Below are 12492 nucleotides of genomic sequence, written 5' to 3'. Positions count from 1 at the left end.
ATTCTACTTAATCGCCATTCATCGGGGACTTTCTCATCCACTATCATTTTGTTCACTACCTGTATTAATGTTTGCTTGGATTTTGGTCCTAACTTCTTTATCAACATAATCGGGATACCATCTGGTCCTGTTGATGTGCCACTAGGAACCTTCTTCTCTGCCTCCTAGCGGCCATTCTGTACAATGTTGAGGCGATCTCTGGGGCCATTGAAATCGAGGAGATGCTTCAGGCATTGCACTGAGCCAACTGAGCCACCGCGGCGGGTTGCTAGATTTCCCTTTCTAAGTTCGGGGCCTGGCAACCCTGCTTGCCGGCATTGTGCGTTCAGCGCGAGCAGTTTTGACTCGTAGTTTGCAAGTCTTTGTTACGAATTCCTGCTGCACTTCCTGCTTTAATATGGAAACTTGTGAGGACCCGTTGCCATTCTCAAGACCCAACAACTCCTATGTTATTTCCTGGCTAGATTTTTTGCTTGATGATTCTTTGCTTGAGAAGCACCTCTCTAGCGAGAAACCAGGTTTGCACCACTCATCTTTTTGTCTTAGTTTTTTTTGCCGTATAAGTGTTTATCCGGTGGCAGTTTGTTGTTACAAAAAGTAAATCTCGAGTATGACTTTGCAGCTTGATTTCACTGTTCAGAGCTCAGTGCTGTAACCACCGCGTGTTCTTGGAGTCAGCTGTCATGCTTTTATGTCGCGTGCAAAGCCCGAACTTTCGTTAGGTGCTGGCCGAATCGGCGGCAGTTCCTGTAGCCATTTGTTCCCTGATTGCTGAAAGAATTTCCGTGCTGGCTATTTAATACACAAATATATAACTGCCGTTAAGCTGAATGGTAGTTGAAACTGCTTGAATGCAAGTCTCGGTGCATATGGAAACTTGGTCAAGTTTCACATTCGATGTAATTTTGAGTCGCATGCAGAAAAAAAAGAAACTTTAGCAACCTTGTCTTAAGGAAGGATGCTTTGATTTTAGGTGAGCATGTATAGTTATTCAGTGCTCATTTTTCGCAGATCCATCCCCATTCGAACTTGTCATTCAGTTTTTGGCAAATGCTACCGACCCACCACTCCAAGGACCCAATGGAGGCGCCATGGCCCCAGGCAATGGTCTTCAAGGCATAGTCGGCTTGGATGGCACTTCAATTGAGCCTGGTAATTTTAAGTTGCAGTGAAATCAAGAAATAAGCAAGCATGTAGGGCATCTCACAATATAAATGTTTTCTGCCTATTGTAGCCATTTGGTCACTGCAGAAACCAGCTAAGTTCTTAGAAAGCAGACTTTGCAGTTTAGGTTTCAGCTATGAATAATTTTTTTTTTTTTTTTCACAGTCAACCAATCGAAGTGGCATACTTTGTGGCCACAAAACTGAACTTAAGTAAAAGGCCAATTTCCCTTAGGCAGAACCAAGAATGGTCAGCTCTATGTGGTCATCATCCTTCTCATCACTCCCTGCTTGTTGTGCAATTTGTGACTGACTGCCTATGTGCTTGTTATCTGTATATGTTGCAGAAATGTTGAATGGCCCAACATAATTGGTACTTTGCTATGCTGACGCTCACTGCTTGCTTGAGGACAAGAAATTGCGGGTGTGCGGGAGTATGCAGATTTTACATAACTGATCAGAATTTGAGAATTCAGTTGTCCAAGCTCAATAAATGGACACTTTTTCAATTTTATATGTATGGTCCTAATATTTTGTAGGTTTTCAGTCTATTACACTCGTAGTTTAGACTTTTCAGGAGCAGTTTAGCCTTTGCCTGTAGTTTGTTCAGAGTTTGAAGGTGACACAGCCTTTTAGGCTGCTGTGCACAATAAAGTAAAAACAATTATAGCAGTGGAATGCTTGAATATTGCTTATTTTCACTGTGCTGTCTGTCCATGTGGCTTATTATATTTAAATCTTTTTAGGTAGCCCCTGCCTGTCTAATGTGTTCACGTAGCCCAATGTGCCGTAGGCAGTGTGGGCTGGGCGATGTTATTTTTCATTCTTTTACTAATGCAACAAATAAATATGTGTCCATGTCCAAATTTTCAGTCATTTGTCTTCACTGAGAACCATTTTGTGAATAGTTTCCATAGTCACTGTGTTACCCTATGCAGGGTGAAACAGGGAATGTGTACCGCCATTTGTTAAAGGCACTAGAGCAGACATACAGGACAAAAAGAAAGAAAGATTGGAAGTGGTGAGCTTCCGTGCCCAGATCTAACTGGTATCAGCAAACTCTTAATCGCACAAAAGCCACATCTTGGCCTCCCATTTCACTCACCAGTTTATGACATCGGCCGCTGCCAGTCAGTACAACGTTTTTCTTACATGCCGCTGATGCTTTGGCAGCACATTCTGCAACATGTGGTGCAGCTGTGCTTTTTGTCAACACTGCAACTTTTGCTGGCCATGTCCCATGCCTTACACAATGGCATAAGTGACCTAATAGTTTTGATTCTGAAAAGTGTTCCCAAAAAGACAGCTTTTGTTTTGTTTTGGTTTTGCTGATTGCACTTTGCACTGGACACTTGAAAGAAAGGCCAAGAACGATATGAAAACAAGCCAGCTTCTGAAGTGGGCCAGTTTGCCAAGTGCCCAAGTGAAGTGGGCCAGTTTGCTGCTGTCTCTTGTGCTGTTTTCTGTGTAGCCATCTGAAAACAACCCATATATTTGAAAAGCACACTACGAAAGCAAAAACTTGTACTAGACTATAAAAGGTAGGTTTCTGTTGTGCAGAAAAGCCCCCATGTCACCAATGCAGCTTGTGTTGCCTCCCGCATCAACCTTGCATGGTGCTGCAGTGAATGGGAATCGTAAAGGCAGGTGGAAGGTCGTCTGCATATACTTGGGACATAAGGGATCCCTTATCTGCCCAATGAGATTTCTTCACTGGATGGCTCTGAACGCAAGCAGCTACTTTCCCTTGCTCATGCTTTGAAGTTGAATTATTTCTTGGAATCTTTAGAACCAACCTGAAATGTTTGTTCTTTGCGTTTCCTTTGAGTGAAATTCCACCACAAAAACTGGCAACTGGCCAGAATAGGAAGTGTCTTTTTATTCGGGTGCCAGCTGCCAGCATTGAAAATATTTCAGTCCAGATTTCAGTCTTCTTTCCTCTGGCACCCACGAAGGAAAACTGGAACTAGGCTTGTTGGCAAGCTCAGCCAGTATTTAGTAAGGAAAAATGCTCCTTTCCTTTTTTCAGATGGACTAGCCTGACTTACTTTTGACAGCAGGTGTACTAAATGAGTGAATGAATGCATCTTGCCTTTAGTAGGCGGATTGTTTAAGCCCATGCAAGTCATGTTTTGCAATGGTGCATTCAGGCACTGCTCCTTCTTTTTCTGCTTTTGCTTCAGAATGCATTACATTTTCGTGTAATTTTTGATTGACCAGCTGCCATAAGGTTGTAGTGTTTTCAATACAGTCGTCAAAACTAAATGAGATTTGCTTCATTCCCTCACTTAAGGAACAGTGTAACTGGGGGTTGTGAATATGGTCTAAGAGCAATATAGGCCCAGGCAAAGTGAAAAAACAAACAAACAAACATAGAACTGTCGTGAAACTGTGTGAAGCCTTGTATGCTACATTAGCATGTCAAAGGAGTAGAAGTGTGCTACCAGGAGCAAATGGCCGGCAGTGGTAGCTGAACTGGAGAGAGAGAGAGAGAGACTGAATTTTTAAGGGATAGGGAGAGAGGTTGGCATAAAATGGACTGTTCTAACTGGTTATTCGGTACGGAGGATCGTGGAGTAAAGAGACAAGGAGGATTGGAGTGATGAGAGCAGGGACAAGGTCGGTGCAAGTGTGCGCAAGCTGGTGTCTAGTGGGCCTCACCATAGCCAGTGTCAAGTCCAGTGCTGTGCAAGAAGCCAAGGCACGCATGACTTGACAAGTCAGTTTTTGTGTCCAGCTAACCTGAAAATTATTCAGAAAAATGCCGTTGTACATTGTGCCATACTTATTTTGTACCTAAAGCTTATGTGTAGATGTGACATAAGTTTTGAGGGTCTGCATTTTTAGCGGGTAGTACATTGTCTGGGCCACTAATATTTTTTATTGGTTTTTCACTTCGATCGGCTACTGTGTCAGGGTGATTTGTTAACAGAGTATAGGTATACAATGGGACCATCACTTAAAGTTACTGCTAAGGCCTGATGTGAAAAAAGCACTATTTAAAAAAAAAAGATGTTTTCAGACAGCAAGGTGAAAAAAAAATATATCCATATTTCTAAACATGAAATGTATAATTCTTAGCTCTGTTAATAATCAACTTGGCCCGTATTCTAATTGATCCATGGCCATTTAGGGTACCACATGACAAGTGGGCAACTAACAACTGTTCACTAAAAACATCTCTTCGTCATTTTGTACTTGGAAGCGCCCTGAATGAGTATTATTTTTGGTACTTGAAAACTATTCGAAAATGATTTCAAGAATATTCAGTTCATCTTGATGTTTAACTTGGTGCCATGGTAATTTGTGCTCATTTTAATTTTAAAAATTACTGTTCATACATATCCCTTAGAAATTCCATGCTTGCATTTTTATTCAGGTTATTTTGGACTTGTATGTTTAGTGAAGTATATTCAGGTATAGTCTCAGGCTATTAAGTATGCATTTATTATTTTTTCCTGCTACTTAGCTGAACTCTTCATTGCAAGAGATTCACATTTTTTAAATCTTGAGCCGTTCACATGTGTGATGTTTGGTTGTTAACAAGTTACACTACACTCACATAGTTAAAACAAAAAGATTATGCAGCAGTAAACCTCCTACATATTTGCTGAAAGTGTGGCTTTCTGTACATAGGCACATATAGCAATAGTAGGCATGTCACACTCAAAAGAAAAATTGCTGAACTGTTATTGGTTAAGGCTGCTCTGTTCATGTGCACATGATTTCAGGCTCCCCTGAGGAAGAACCAGGCAATCGAAAATCACAGCCCCTGAAGCTGCTGGCTCTGAAAGCAGCAGCTTTTCTTGGCTGGAACATGGACCTCCTTGAACAAAAGTAAGGCTTCTCATCATCTTTGATGTGTTCACCAAGCTTTATTATGTGTGCCAGCCTTGACGTCACTGTACATAGGCTTGCACAGACAAGGTGTAAAAGACAGGTGTCAGGAGGCGGTAGAGTAGAGGAAAGAAATAGAAATTGTTTACATATTATAAACCTTTTCCATTGGGCGAGGGAGAAGTCGAAATGCCTCCTCTCTTGGCTGTTACAAACTGACTCCGCTACGGTTTCTGCCACACTAGCGCCAGGTGCCCACAGCAACCCAGTGAGCAGTATGGCAGTGCCCAGGGAACCCTCATTGGAAAGGTCTATATACAGGAAAGCACATGCAAGCACTAATAAAAGGATGGACAACTAAATGCAAATAAATGTCCTAGCACTGAATCACTCTTTTGTGAGTGAAGCTTCCTTTGGAAGGGCAATATTTTTCAGATTTCTTTTCATATTTGTTTTTTGTTGGGAACAGAAAGGAACTTCTTCATGTGATGTACCGTCATTTTATTTTGTCTTGTTCACTGTGTATTTTTTCATTTCTTTTTCAGACTGCCGTTGACAATGCAGCAAACATTGATTGCAGAACTTCAGAAAGCAGCTGGTTGCTCCGATTTGAATGAAGAGCAGAGACTGAGCAACCCAGATGCAGCTTTTGCCTGCATGATTAAGTCCCGCTGGGTGGTGCACACACTGATGCGTTCTTCGGTGCCTGTTAAGAGCTCCAAAGGAATTGCTGTTCAGCTGTAAGTTTAGCTGCAATAGGGCTCTAGACATCAATGTTTAGTATATATCGTTTAACTTCATCTGGTTAGATCTCCTGTTAAGCATGGTGCTTCCTGTGAATCGAGCTGCTGCTGTATTATTTATTTCACCTTACTTGTGCATTGGCTAACCTTCTGTGCACAGCTGCTGGCTTATAATGTATTACTGCTGGATTCGCTCACCAGTTTCAACTATAATATTAATCCTTGAACTGTTCCTCACATAGCTCAGTGTGACCATGTCTTTTCGCTCACATCCTCTGAGGTTGGCATGAGAGATACACAGTCAAGAGCCTTCTCATGCTAAGATTTCATTAGTAGACTATTGGCATTTTGAAGCGAATTCAGTATGCTTGTGATTATGCTCACTGTGACACTGTCTGCTTCTGATCTTTTAAAACTTCTTTCAATATTTTGGCTGGTCTATTTTGTTTCCAGTGCATTTAAAAGTGACTTGGTTTGGACTCAAACTTTTCACTTTCTCACAAGCAATTCATCAATATTTTTGTACCTGTCACAGTTCTTTTTTTTTTGCATGATGCATCTGCAGTCATCCATTTACCTAGCAGCAGTTTTTCCTGGCTTAAAATTTCTTTATTATTTTGTGGAAGTTTAAGACTCTGATCATTGAAATGAGTCTTTGGCAGTGGCATGTTTGAATTAGCACGAAACTGTCAAAACAATGAGAACATAATGCATTATGCATTTTGAGCATAATGTTTGTTTCCGGCATTTCGACATATTTTGTAATATCATGTTTTTTTTTTAGTTCATATATTTTATGTGCCCTCATGTACTGAAACATTAATGAATGTAGTTGTTTACGTGAACATCAAAAGGAGCTGGAACCAGCCATGTGTGGGAAGTTGCACAGTGGTACTTTAGAGGCCTGTATGCGAGACATTTGATGCTGTTTGAAGCAATGTTTACATAACTGGATATATTACTTGACTTTTTGATTGGGGTGATATACAGTTCTACAGGACGCTGTTGACGGTCACAGGTGGCAGGTGCAAAAGATTGGTTGGGACGACAGGCTCTCCAGGGAGGCAGCAGCAGCCAAAGAGCATTTAGCTTTGCTTGCAACCTCTCAATGAAACAGACTCTGGCCGCTAAAAGTGAAGTGTTTTTCCCGAAAGACCTATGTAGGAACATAGCCACCAAAATTATGAGCATGCCATGCTGTGACTTGTATATCTTATACCTTATTTTGGAGTCCATAGTAGAGAGGGGGGCTCTCCCCTCCCTTGTTCACTGTGTGTTGTACCGTATTTGTGGGTTACAGCAATATATGTCAGCAGGGCTTCGGAAAAAAAGTTGCAGGTTTCTTTACGTGGAAAGTTATTCACAAAATATGTGTATGTCAGGAAAAAGATGAAAATGCTGCAATTGTATAGTGTTGAAACTGATACTAGAACAAAAAAGGTTATGCCATGAGATGCAAAATCACAGAGCACTCATATGTGAAAGTATCACATTGCAAATATGCATGCAAACAATGGATAATTTTCAACCCTTGTGGAAAAAATGTCTCAAGTCCACGTTTATTTTTCTGCATTCTCATTTTGCCTGAATGCACGTGGCAGTCCTTTATTTCTGTAATGGTGCACATGGAGGTTATGTTAATTAAACCTTCCTGTTAACTGGTGAAGCAGCTCTGCCAATTGAGGTCATTTGAGAAAACTGCAGGAAGGGTTATAAACTTGTATTTTAGTTTAGATTATCTTGGTGCACTTTTGTACAGAATAAGTACACATTTCCTAACTGTGCTTAGACCTTAGAATTGGTTCAAGGTTTGCTGCTCTTGTTTTCTTCACTGCACTCTGAAGCACAATCATTATGGCCTGTTGCCTGCTGAAGAAAAGTTTCTTTTTCATTTTTTTAGCCCTGGGCAGGTGGATCCAACAGTGGTGACTCCAGAAATGGCTGATGCGATAACAAAAAAGGTGGGGGAACTCTTTTTGTTTAGTGCAGTCTTGATAGGTCCTTTGAAGCAAACTTCTTAACCACAAAAGGGTCAGATGACGAGAAAAAAATGCTTAAATAAATTACTTTGTCTTCTTCAGTTGACCCTGAATTTAGGCTAGATTGTCTAGGTCTGTTGCCCAGTGGCTGGTATTTGCCAAGCATTCATTTAACAGTGTATGAAAAACCTGCTAAGTAGGGGACTTTACATCGTTATAAAGGGCTGAACGATTTAACTTTCTGGAGAGCTCGCCTTCTGTTACTCCTAAGTACCGAAAGCTTCGTTATGAGTACCGTCCCATTTTGCCCTGCTTTGTTTCACCAGGTACTGTTCCTGTTTTTTAGGTTGGGACCTCTTAACTCCTTCCTTACCACAGAAAACTAGCAGTCTTGGTGTGATTTACTTGAAGTATTTATTCAGCTTTAAATGCAAATATTTTGGGTTATTGTTGTGAATCAGTAATTTGAAAGAAAAGTAGTCAATTCCAGAAAACAGTTCTGGAATATGCTTATGTGTTGTATTTTGTAGCTGAAATTATGGAAAGTTGTGATTTTCTTTGTGTAAAACTTCCTAATCAGAAAAAAGAAAGTTTGTTCCTGCGACCACTGTGCTATTCACTGAAGCAGTCCCTGGAGAGGCTATAAATTTAGTACAGGTGCACTTCATAGGCATTGCAAAAAACACTAATCTTATGCTCAGCTAAGCACTTTTTGTAGCGAAGCATGCAGTTTTGATACTTCTCGATGACTTGAGGCTTATGTTTAGGCTTTTCAGGAATCAACATAGGCTCAATGTTTTGAACATATTCTTATGAAATTGCTGAATGGATGTCATGTCTGGAACCATCACTGTCACTTTCATGCAGAAATCATCAATCGATACATCAGCAAGATAAATGCCATTTCCATATGTGATCTGTTTAAGATGCTATACTCGATGCGGTTCCATCATTTTGAGAGATTTCACAGAGAGGTGAAAAAAATTCTATGGACGATTATGATACTCCCTAATGTGAAATTTGAGCACAGCTCTGTCTGCTTTGGTGGTGCGAACGGCAAGGTCCTCTCAGTGGTGGTGACGAGCTTATGCTTCGATGGCGTGAACGGCAGGATCCTCTCGAAGGCGTCACCTAGCCTGTACTTCAGCACTGTGAACTACCGGGTCCTCTTGGTGGCGGCAATGAGTTTGTGCTTTGGTGGCACGAACGGCAGGGTCCTCTCCGCGGCGGCATGCACCTCTAGATTTTGGCGTCAGCGGCACTGAGCCTCTGCTCAAGCAGCTTGTTTAGCAGCAGCAGCATACGAAGTATTTCCACTAGTTATCTCGCTCATTCTTCAGAAAGAACTGGCTGAGGCTATTTTGTATTGTATTATATAAGCAGATGGTTTATACTAGGAAGATAATGCTGTGAGTGGCATGGCCGATGCAGGCAATCTATTGCATGCAGCACATTTCGCAGCACCACCCGTCAACGAAGCGGAGTGTGGTACGACTGTGAGGAGGCAGCACATAGGTGCGTGTGGGCGCGTGCCGTGCCAGACAGACCTCCCCTCCCCTAGCCACCCTACTTCCACTCATGCAGGGGTGATGGACGACAGTGCTGATGGTGCCATCTATGAGCGAGCAGTGGTACTCCCGTTCACTTGGTTACACCGACAGCAACGTGGCTCAACTCATGAATGGGCGCTCAGAGCTGCACTCTAAAAAAAGAAAAGGTCGTCTTATGGAACGTGAGCAAACTGAAACCAAAAGTGAGGTATAGTTAAGGGTTGGATCACTTCTGAAGCACCTCTGCTACCCCATTGTCACCCACTGCACCTCCAGAACAGTGCAATAAAACCTGTATAATTTGAGGTCAGGTAATTCTAAATACCGGATAATTCAAATAATTTCTATGGTCTCGTAATTTCTAATGTAAATTTTACTGGATAATTTAAACCCTTGGCCTGCACCAGTCCACTTAATTCGAAAATTGGAGTGTTGTGGGCATGACCAATCCCTATTTTGCTGCAAACCCTGTGAAGTGACGACCCTTCGGAGCCGCAAGACAGCACCACAGAGCAGTGCTGGTGCCTGATGTGAAGTGTCGCAGCCCCAGTACTCCCTGCATCGAAAACAGCATGGTACAGCTTCCAGACCACCAAAAGCACGCCTAGAGAGGAGATGTGCTTCACTTCAATACAACAGGGGATGCCAGTTGCAGTGTCATGTAGTCTCGACGCATGTCAAGGCAGCGTCTAGCAGCGGCACTTGCATCAGAGCACCTCCTTCCATCTGTGGCAGCGTCATTGTGTGTCCCATGATGCAACCATTTTTGTTCCATGTCCGCAACGAGTTGACTGTGCACAACGCTGGCCAGTGCTTTTTCTTTGTTTAGTGTGCTGTGGTTGAGGGTTAGGTTTCCGTGATCTCTGATTACTTTAAGTAATCTCAAAGTTCGTCCAATAAAGGTACCGCATTCCGGCAACAAAATTTTTTCCTGGGTCCCATTTTTTTTTTTTTTCCATGCTTGGTTAATTTGGATATCTTCCGCGGTCCCAGTCAGTTCAAATTAGGTAGGATTTACAGTATTCTGTAGTATAAACCACAAAAAATTGGACCGTTGATAATGCGATATGAGGATATATGCTGTGAGCTGTATTTACTGGAAACATTACCAGGTATGGTACACAAGCCCAATCAACTTTCTTCATGATATAACCTCCCCATAGTGTAGGGTCTATCTGATACACTTTCACTAGAAAGAAGCTTCATTGAAGCACATCATCCAAGAATACATTGCACTGGAAGAAAAGTGTGAGAAATGCACTCCATTTTACACAGACAGGTCAAAAATGGCTCATTATGCTGGACGCGCAATGTTACAAGAAAACTGGGAGAAAATAATATGATTACCTCAAAGTGCATCAATTTTTATTTCCAAATGCACATTGTCTGTGTTGTAATTAAGAAAATATTGCATGATAACATTAAGAACAATATAATCTAGACCAACTAGCTAAGCGTACTGATACAGCTTTAAAGCTGTTATAGCTTTAGTTTAGCCATATAGCCCTGCATTCTGCCATGGAACTGCCCTCGGACTGCACATTCTTGTGCCCTTATTATAACTTCCTCCTTCCATGATGGCCATCCTCTGGGTTCTTCCCATAGTAGCCACCTTCCGGTTTCGCATTCCTCCGCTCTCGCCATAACCTCCCAAGCCACAAGGCCACCCATAGCCTCCCACCTTCTCTCGCTCCCTCTCTCCCCTAAAAGTGAAGAGAGGTATTTCCCTCTCTCCCTTTCTCCACCTGGCCACCGTGGCAGGTAGTCGCCACCATTCGGGAGGTTCTGGGTTCGATCCCCAGTGCCGCCGGGTACCCACCGGTTTTAATGGGTGCAAGATTTCCCCCGGCCTGGTGCTCGGCTCTTCTGGGTGGGATGCTTGGGAAAAGGGTCTTGACCACAGTTGCTCTGATGGATCAGCGATATGTTCCGCCGTCAACAACGTTAAATCGCCTCGTGCGGTAGAAGCCCATTTGTGAACCGAAGCGGTGGCCTTGTGGTAGAGCATCCGCCTCGCATTCGGGAGGTGCTGGGTTCGATCCCCAGTGCCGCCGGGTACCCACCGGTTTTTAATGGGTACAAGATTTCCCCCGGCCTGGTGCTCGGCTCTTCTGGGTGAGAAAGGGTCTTGACCACAGTTGCTCTGATGGATCAGCGATAAGTTCCGCCGTCAACAACGTTAAATCCGCCTCGTGCAGTAGAAGCCCATTTGTGTAACTGAAGTAATAACAGCTTTTGCTGTTTAAGTAACACTTTGGAAACTGAATGATCAGGTTGTGAGACAAAATGTTATTAGAAGTTCTGCTCTAAAAACTTGATACTAATGCGCTGATTGCTCTGATCCTCTCGTGCAGTGGAAAGCCCTACTTAACCATGTAATGGCCTTAGGTGAGTGATGATAGTAAGTACGTGGCAGTATGCTAGCAGACGAAACTTTACAACGAGGGAGTTTCACAGTCTGCAATGGCATGTGTCCCGAGTTTGTGGAGTAATGCCTCAGGATGCACAACCACACTACTTATTCCAATGATACCGTTGTCTCGCTACTCCAATGGCTTCTGAACTTCGTTAATTTCCTTCTGTGACTGAGTTTAACTCCTATTCAGAAGCCAGTTCATGGTCATCAAGGACACTGATTTTTTTTTTTTAGAACTGAATTTAAAGGAATGAATCCGGCATACTTCTCTTTTCTTTTCAGTTCAAACTGAAAACTCCAACCTCTAAGCACAATTTCGCAGGTGTGCATAGGATGGCTTACGCATTGGTGCTCCAGCTGCTTCATTTGCACTATTTCCATAAATCTGCATTTCCCTGTCTTTCTACTCCAAAAGTTGCAGAGTGATCAAAAATACACTTGAGCTGCACTAAATGAAGCAGATCCCTTGCAAAAAATATATATATATATATATATATATATATTCGGAGCAGTGCTTATTTTCACTCAGCAACATTCGAAAACGTTTTTGTGGCTGACAATCCCAAGTGCCTGTGGCGGCCAGCAGTAAAATGTTGCAGTAAGTAAGCCGTATTATGTGCGTGCAGCTAACAAAACTTGACGCTTCAAGCTGTAGTGACTGCGGCTGTGTATGCCATTGAAGTTTACATTTACCGCATTTCTTTTCTCAGTTGCTCTTAGAAATGCTCAACTTGGACACGTTAGTAATTAGCTTTCAGCACATGTGGGTAAACATAGAACCTTTTTAGAGCTGTAAACTGTCAT

General features: G+C 42.4%; 1 protein-coding gene across 1 annotated transcript in view; it reads left to right on the top strand.

Annotated features, from left to right (window-relative positions):
• Positions 1-292: 292 nt before the first annotated feature.
• The window catches only part of LOC144114527 (integrator complex subunit 8-like), a 96883-nt gene continuing 84683 nt past the window's right edge, over positions 293-12492 (top strand). Inside the window, exons 1-5 of the mRNA XM_077648332.1 lie at positions 293-518; positions 1012-1152; positions 4895-5000; positions 5546-5740; positions 7644-7704. Of these exons, the coding sequence (XP_077504458.1) occupies positions 398-518; positions 1012-1152; positions 4895-5000; positions 5546-5740; positions 7644-7704 (624 nt within the window). The 5' untranslated portion in view covers positions 293-397. The remainder of the gene's footprint in view (positions 519-1011; positions 1153-4894; positions 5001-5545; positions 5741-7643; positions 7705-12492) is intronic.

The sequence above is a fragment of the Amblyomma americanum genome, chromosome 1 (genome assembly GCF_052857255.1).
Source record: "Amblyomma americanum isolate KBUSLIRL-KWMA chromosome 1, ASM5285725v1, whole genome shotgun sequence".
Classification (NCBI taxonomy): Eukaryota; Metazoa; Arthropoda; class Arachnida; order Ixodida; family Ixodidae; genus Amblyomma; species Amblyomma americanum.
This window is presented reverse-complemented; position numbering and strand designations above follow the sequence as displayed.